Consider the following 8,058-nt stretch of genomic DNA (forward strand, 5'->3'; position numbering starts at 1 on the left):
CTAAAATAAAACCTTAATACATTTTTATTGCTAACTTTTAGCTAGAGAAAAAATCTTACCGATATTACTTAATTATGCTAATATGGGGCCTATAATATCTCTATCTCTACTCTAAACTATTATGTTGTAGAAAGAAACCATGGAAGCCTTTTGAGAGAAGTTAGGTAAGGCGAGACTTTTTCCAATATTTCTGTCCAAACACCTGTTAATTTCTGACCATGGTGCATGTCTACATGTGGGTACGTGTGTCACAGCCGTACTGATCAATGTTCAAAGATGTGAGTGTTTAGACAGCTTAAAACAACTACATAAAGCATCTTTAGAAAAGGCAGTTTCACATCTGAATACATTTAAGAAGCCTGAAGAAAAATGTTTGTTCCTGTCCGTCAAGCCTGTATTGTTCTAGCTAAATGATTTCTAAGAAATAAAGTGCTGAGGTATGTTTCCCCACTATTTTGTGCATTTGAAAAGTGGTGACTGAGGGTGTTAAAATACCTGGCGCAAAGTGTTTTCAAAGTGGTAAATTGGTCTGACTCATTCAGCTTGTAAAATGCTAAGCACCACACTGTAGTGGTTGGACCAGCCAGAGCCAGACACTCAGCCACTCAAACGGACCCAAAGTTGACGGAAAGGTGAAGCCAAAAGCTGAAACTTCAGTTGGGTGGTTGGGTGGACCAACATAAGGTGGGTCACATAAGGATTCCAGGTGCACTTCAACTAAACACTGTGTTGGCATAAACAAACATGAAAACTGTCAGAAACACTGGTGCTACTCCAACACAAAAACAGAGACATTTGTCCGACAGCAATTCTTATTAGGTTTGGAGAGAGCTGACGATAACGTCCTGCTGAGATCAGAAAACACTGTCAAGGACACCCACAGAAGTGTTGGCAGCTGGAAAAAAAACACACGCAAATCTGCCAGGACTTTTAACCTTCATGCAAAATACAAACTGTGACAGTGCGATGAGTGGAATTTGAACAAATCCTACATTTAATGCCCGTTTCCCGAGTCCTACAACCTAGCATTTGATGTGTGCCTGGGGGTGTTGAAAAATATATGTTGTTGGTTTGGCTGGTAGATTCTACTTCTGCAAAGTTCATAAATATCAAATTCTGTTGTGGCTTTCAAAGGACAAGGAGTAAAAAGCATCTAGGGAATGGTTTCTGAAGGTTCAAAAACTATCTGCTGTTTATTTAGTAGCTGTTCTGGTGTCGCAACAAATGTTGTTTTTACCCAGAAAGAAAAAATACTAAACCTTTAAAACAAAATGCAGATGTTTCATTTATAACAGATAGATAGATAGATAGATAGATAGATGGATGGATGGATGGATGGATGGATGGATGGATGGATGGATGGATGGATGGATGGATGGATGGATGGATGGATGGATGGATGGATGGATGGATGGATGGATGGATGGATGGATGGATGGATGGATGGATGGATGGATGGATGGATGGATGGATGGATAGATAGATAGACAGATAGATAGATAAGTAGTTCACTTTCCTTTCCTTTCCCCTTTCCTTTGATTGGATCATCTGACATATCATGGATAAAGTGAAGTGAGTGTCTGAGGTGACGCAAATAAAATTGATAATAAACAATGTCAGGCGGCATTGCGCTGCAGCATCCAATCAGTTTATCCTTATTTCACTTCCCTGAAATAGGCAGAGAAGTGAATGAAAAAATGGCAGAAAAGTTAATCATCGATGTATGTGGACACTAACACCGCTGCTACATTTTAGTCCAGGTGTCGTTGGAAGCGGGTTGAACAGGTATGGTACAGTATGTCAAGGAACCATTTCATGTCTTATTGCACTAGGGATAATATTTTGAGCATCTCAGAGTCAGAATCCTGGTAAAAACATTATACAAACATTATAACGATGAATATAATCAATATATGATATTGAATATACTGTAGTATGAATATATGATATTCATTTGGAACTAATCTGCTAATCTGTTAAACTGTACTGTACTTCCACTATCTTCACCGCCAACATATCCACTCAGTACAACTTCAAACATCTAAACCTGAGCTGTTTGTCCAATCTCCAGTCTTTACTTCAAATCCTGTCCAATTCCTGTCAACCTCCAATGATCAACTCAACATCTCCAGCCATGTCTGCTGTTTTAAAAACTCTCAGTCATAGCAGATCTCAGTACCATCTCATCCACCATCTGCAGGTATTGGTTACAGATTAAATGAAACAAATGTCAGATTAGGGCTAGATTATATCAGTTAATGAATTGAAGATGTGAATGGAATCGTTTTTTCCTTCCGACCGTCTGGACTGTCAAGTTTACTCATCCATTTTTGATAAGCCTATGTTCACCTCCACCCCCCGCCCCCTTCACTCAGTCTTCCCTGATCCAATCCCCTGTCCTCTCCTCACCCACTCCCCCTGCTTGACGTCTCCCTTTTCCCCAAACACCTGTCACATGTCACCTCGTCATCCTCTGTCGATGCTCTTCATTCTCACCTGCATTGACAGAGTATCTCTTCCTTTAAGTTTCCTCTCACACTCACACACACACACACACCCGTGTACCTGTGATGTTCTCATATATCACGTATGAAGTGGGAGCAGTAACATGAGCAAACGCAGCAGGGAGACAGGTTTTGTTCGGCAGATGGATTGATGGGGGCTCAGTGGACGTCTAACTCAGTTTACTCTCATGTATAATGAAGGACGCAACATTGTTTGGCTGATTCTAATCAGAGTGGCCATCCTGTTGTTGAATAATAAAACGAGCAGGGCAAAATGACAACGTCAGAGGGACACCTGCTGATCAGAGCGCAGACTGCAATCATCACAAGTGTCCACTCAACTGCACCTCAGTACCAGTACTATCATACAGTCCCCACAGGGGTTTGTTTAGCTTTTCTTCGGCCTTTTCAAATCCTGTAAATAAGAACCCATGTGCCCAAACACAACAGCGTGTCATCTGCTGCTGCAGAGAGGATTTAAAGGAAGAATGTGCGGCACGCCAGGTTAGCATATTGAGCTATTTATAGAAGGAGAGCAAGGGGAGCCGACTGATGATGCAGCATGTGCAGAGCTTCAGTAACATCCCCCAAATATTTGCCAGCCTCAGGTTTACATCGATTGTTGTTTTCACCGACAGGAGGAAATAATGGAGCTGGCAGCAACACCCTGAAGGCTCTAGTAGAAAAAGAGTTTCACATTGGACTTTTTGTTTGGCTGACAGGAGAGGGAGACCGTCCCTAATCTACAATGTTATTCGTAGTACTGGGTGTTTTAAGTAGCAGCTTAAGAAAAAATGCTAAATTGAAGCTTACTGCTAAATGCTGCATTTTACCAAGTTGTTTCTAAGTGCACAACAAGTGCTTTTCTATAACAATTAAAGCCTTTAGGAAATATTTGTTTAAAAACTTTCAGGTGTCCTTTGAATTTCAAGTTTTAGAGGGCACAAAAAAAAAAAACGCGCGCACACACGAAATCATATCTACACTTGATACAGGATTGGGAAAAATGATTGACGTTACAATGATACCAGTGTTAAAATAACACAGTCATAACTTAAAAGTTTAAACCTAAAGTTTAGGAAATTAACTTTAAGTCTTCAAGTAAACATAGTTAAAAGGTATCAAAAAATAAACAAGCCAGTTTTTAACGAGACAGTTTTAACGAAACCAGTTCAACATTAGCAGTATGCAAAGATGTGCACTGTTAGCATGCTACTATCACATTTGGTATTTGTTCACTGACGTGTGCAATGATGGAAATAATATGTAGATAAATATAAATAGAAGAGACTTAGTAATTATAGCAAAAGTTAGCCATAACTAAAACAGCGACCACACGAGGAAAGGGTTAGCAAACTAGACTAGCATTAGCAAAGTAGGACTGTGGGTGTAAAGCCAGTGTCCTACTTTTCAGGTTTGTGTTCCTGATATAGCTATAAATATATTTGTGGGAGCTTTTTTACTTTGTGAGGTCATGGAGTCGCCCACTGAATGACTGGGTATTTTGATTTGGTTCTAGTTTGAAGTGAGGATTCGGGATAGGATTAGTCAGGATTAGACATATATTTGTAATAGTTATCTTTTGGGTAAAGTGCTACAGAGCCAGAAAACACAGTGTGTGTGTTGTGAGGACACTTTGTCACTGCTAGGGCATGAATCATGTCTATGCACAGTCCTTAAAACTCATGAAAACCAGACTATGTGTGTGTTCCTGGTATAACTGTACTGTACATATACTTAGGGGGGATTTTTCTGGAAAAGTATGAAGCATGTGAAGCCTATATGTAACTTCTGTAAACTGTTGAGCTCATAAGAACACAATGTTCTAGTGGTCATGACATGGCCATTAATCTAACCAGGGTTCTTTGTTCCCTGAGTGGAGTGCAGTGTAGATGTTGTCTTGCAGCATGTGCAAACTCCTTATACCTGTCTGTGTGTAGGACTTGTGTTCAACCTAAAGCTGTGACATCTAAAATCCTCTAAAATACATTGTGACTAACGAAGCTGCTTAATCTGCTGCTGCTGCTGAGCATGTTAAAAGATGCAAACAGATAATTAGTCCTAGTGTTGTCAGTCAGTGACATGTGAGGTCAATCTTCTGGGATCACATCTATGCCAATTCAGTTATGGAGTAAAATAGCCAAAAGCTTCAAGCACCAGAAACATAGCTGCAGCAGAGGGTTAATAGTTAACAGGTGAACTCTGTGGGCCCAAATACTTTCCTTATTATTTCTTCCAACAAGACTTCTTGACACTTTGAAACCACTACTGAATACAGACAGGAGGTCAATTTGTTTTTATATTTCTAGCCAAGGGGGTATCATTGATTATTTATCCCAACTATGAATTTAATCAGTGTCAATGTTATGGCTTTTATCTGATGTTATGCCACAAAAACAGGAAAATATTGTTGCTCTCTGCTACAGAAACAACAAAATTGATCAGAGTCCCAGTCGGAAAATGTCAATACATCCATAAATAGAACCTGTTGCATTGTCATGCTGCAACCTGAGCCTTTCTGGAATCATTAGCTTCATGCTAAGTGTGTTCAGATTATTTGTAGGTCTAAATATTCTGGGAGATCACACGTAATTACAAGTTATGGCTGCAAATGCTTGGAGTTAAAATATTAGAGCTGACAAAAAAGAAACCAATTATTTTGGATTGACATTCATTCTGGTAAATGTCACTTGTAATATATTTGACAAAGAGACAGGGTCTCTCGGAATGAAAAACCCCTGCATTCCCACTATGATCCAAGCTCCAGTAATGATTTCATATTTATAGCTCGCTGTGTTACTCACATTTTCCATTTCATCTCTTCTCCTTTTCTTTTTATTTCTAATTACTATTAGTGTGTCGTTATCCCTAATAGCCACTGCTCTGGCACATTTCCCCTCAGTTAGACTCACATTAACATTGTCAGCACGTCCACAGGGTTATCTGCACTTTTACACCTTCACTCTTTGTGCTTTTTTAATCCTGTCACACACTGACTAGAGCAACATGAGGAGCTAGCTGTCATTCAACTAAAGGACCTGAGGCTAGCAGAGCAGCCCTTTATGATACTGGCTTTTCTTTAAACACACGGGGCTGATGGGAGTCCGTGGAGCTCGTCCTTCTGTACCGTCTCCTCCTCGTCCTCACTCTTATACCAACAATTTTTAACATCCTCTTGACTACTTCCTTGAATCTTCCGTTGTCTAACCATATTTATCTCCAAACTCGTTGTCTTTGTGCTGCTGATCATTTCCAAACCCATCATTCTTGGTCTAATTCCAATGAATATCTTTAATCTCGAGACTGATTACAAAGACTTCAAAGTCCAGAACAGAAACAGACCTGATCGAGAACTGTGACTTTCCAGTGTCCCATCTCTAATTCACCAACGCGTGTTCGCTCTTGTTCTTCCACTGACTTCCATTCTTCTTCTTCTCTATTGCAGACCTCCATCATCGCCTGACTCCCGCCTGACCTCATCTGTCAGCCTGTCCATCACCATTGCAAACAAGAAGGGCTCTCAGAACTGACGCCTGATGTAATGTCACGCATACGCTGAACCCATCTGCCATTTGGACTGCACGCATACCTCCCTCTCATTTATCATTGTTTCTTTATCCTTCAACAACTACTTACATAAGATTTAATATATCTTCAAATCCAAACATTCTGGCCAACAAGACCCTCGCCATTTACATGTGTCATGTCTCTGCAACAGAACAAAGAGGACACTCCTCCCCTGTGACCGGGCGTATGTGTATTGCTGTGTGATCCAAGAATATATTCTATATGTGGAACATTTCTGGAAATTAACCAGTGGTCAAATTAGACTTAGGTTGAAGATTAGCCTTATATTTGTAATAGTAGGGGGGATGGTGAGGGGATGGGAAGTGTTCACAGAACACCAAATCCTCTGTGTGTGTGTGTTAAAACATAATAATTATTATAATAATAATAACAATTCAGCCCCTTATTCATCCCACATAGAGGCTGCCACAAGAGGCGCCATTAGGGAAGCAAACCCTGTACTCCCTGCTCTTTGCTTGCAAAGCAGGCATGCTAACTGCTATGGAACCACTCGTGTAAAAATGAATTAACGTACTGTGAAATGGAAGCAATTTCATCTTGCTGTGCAAATGGAGGTCATTCAGAAAAATGAAGTGGACCTAAAACAGTCCAAAAATAGTTACATCGAGGGCAACTGGACGGAGTAGGTTTCTTGAAGATGTTTCACCTTTCATCCATCTTCAGTTCTGACTGACTACTGGGTTGTTCTGGTATTTAGCCTCAAAGGGGCTGACATACCCGTAATGAGGGTCATTGCAGAGAGCCATATACTAATGAGGGGGGATGGAGGTGTAGTGGACCTCTTGGATGAGAGGTGAAACGTCTTCAAGAAACCTACTCCATCCAGTTGCCCTGGATGTAACAATTTTCAGATAACATGACCTGCATGACTGAGTACCTACACAGACCTAAAACAGGTCTTCTCTCCTTGTGGTCCTGCTGTCCTATACTTCCTGTCTCACACTCTGAGGTGTCCTGAAGTGTTGAGATAAGTGGGAAAAGCCTACGAAGAAAGTTAAAATTTATAATTCCCTCACCCATTTCTCCCCCTTCCTGTTGTCCCCCCTCTGTTTCCATTTCCTCCCTCACCGTCCCTCTCCTGTCCATGAATTAACATCTTTATGTGTGTCATGTGTGTGTCCCCACAGAGCAGTGCGAGCATTCGGAGAGAACCTGTCCCACTCTGAAAACCAAAACGGATCAGGTCAGCGTCTCTGTCGTGCTGTCATTTCTCCAGCCCTCTCTGCTGTTCTACATATTCCTTTGTGGTCTTTAATCCCTTCTTCCACTGCTATTCTCCTCTGAAAACACAGGCTGGGATCATTAGTGTGTACTACAATGGCTGATACCCACACAAAGATGATTATGTGTCTCTCATTTTCTCCTTCTTCTTCCTCTTCTTCTCTGCTAGCTCCCCTCACTAGCTCCCTGACTCTGGGTTTGTTTTATCTCTCCAACGTTTCAGCTCATCTCCTGTGTGAAACCTTGGTGGGTCCTGACCCTGAGTCACCGAGTGACAAGGTTAGCTCCAACAACAACAACCACCGCCGCCATCCCGGCACCAGCATCTCAAAGAGTTGTAAGACCAATCCAGAAGCCAGTCTGGTGAAACAGCCTGAGGGCCTGCTCCAGGCACCGCCTCCCGCCATCACCATTTCCACCAAACCTCCGCTCTCTCTTGAGCGCAGCTTCTCAGCGGAGGAGGACCAGCTGAAGGGTGTGGAGTGCACCCTGCAGCCTGCCCGCGTCTACACCATCACTCCCCAGCACGGTATGCTGATGAGCAGTGGTCGGGGCAGTAAGGAGAGCTTAGAACTGGACGTCCTAAAGGAGAAGCCAGGGAGTGGTGGGGTGGGAACCAGAGGAGGTTTGATGCTGCCTTCCGCATCCCCTTCATCCACCTCCTCGTCTCAAACTCAGTACCACCATGCGAGCAGCAGCAGCAGCAGCACCAGCCGGGGGGGCCCCCGCCGGGGGGGCACGACAC

The 8,058-nt window shown here is 42.2% G+C and overlaps 1 protein-coding gene across 1 annotated transcript in view; it reads left to right on the forward strand.

The window, feature by feature from the left end:
- Positions 1 to 6,814: 6,814 nt before the first annotated feature.
- Positions 6,815 to 8,058, forward strand: part of nsmfa (NMDA receptor synaptonuclear signaling and neuronal migration factor a) — a 29,533-nt gene continuing 28,289 nt past the window's right edge. Inside the window, exons 1-3 of the mRNA XM_025062030.1 lie at positions 6,815 to 6,885; positions 7,220 to 7,275; positions 7,537 to 7,922. Coding sequence (XP_024917798.1) covers positions 6,815 to 6,885; positions 7,220 to 7,275; positions 7,537 to 7,922 — 513 coding nt within the window. The remainder of the gene's footprint in view (positions 6,886 to 7,219; positions 7,276 to 7,536; positions 7,923 to 8,058) is intronic.

This window comes from Cynoglossus semilaevis, chromosome 14, assembly GCF_000523025.1.
Source record: "Cynoglossus semilaevis isolate Cse_v1.0 chromosome 14, Cse_v1.0, whole genome shotgun sequence".
Taxonomy (NCBI): Eukaryota; Metazoa; Chordata; class Actinopteri; order Pleuronectiformes; family Cynoglossidae; genus Cynoglossus; species Cynoglossus semilaevis.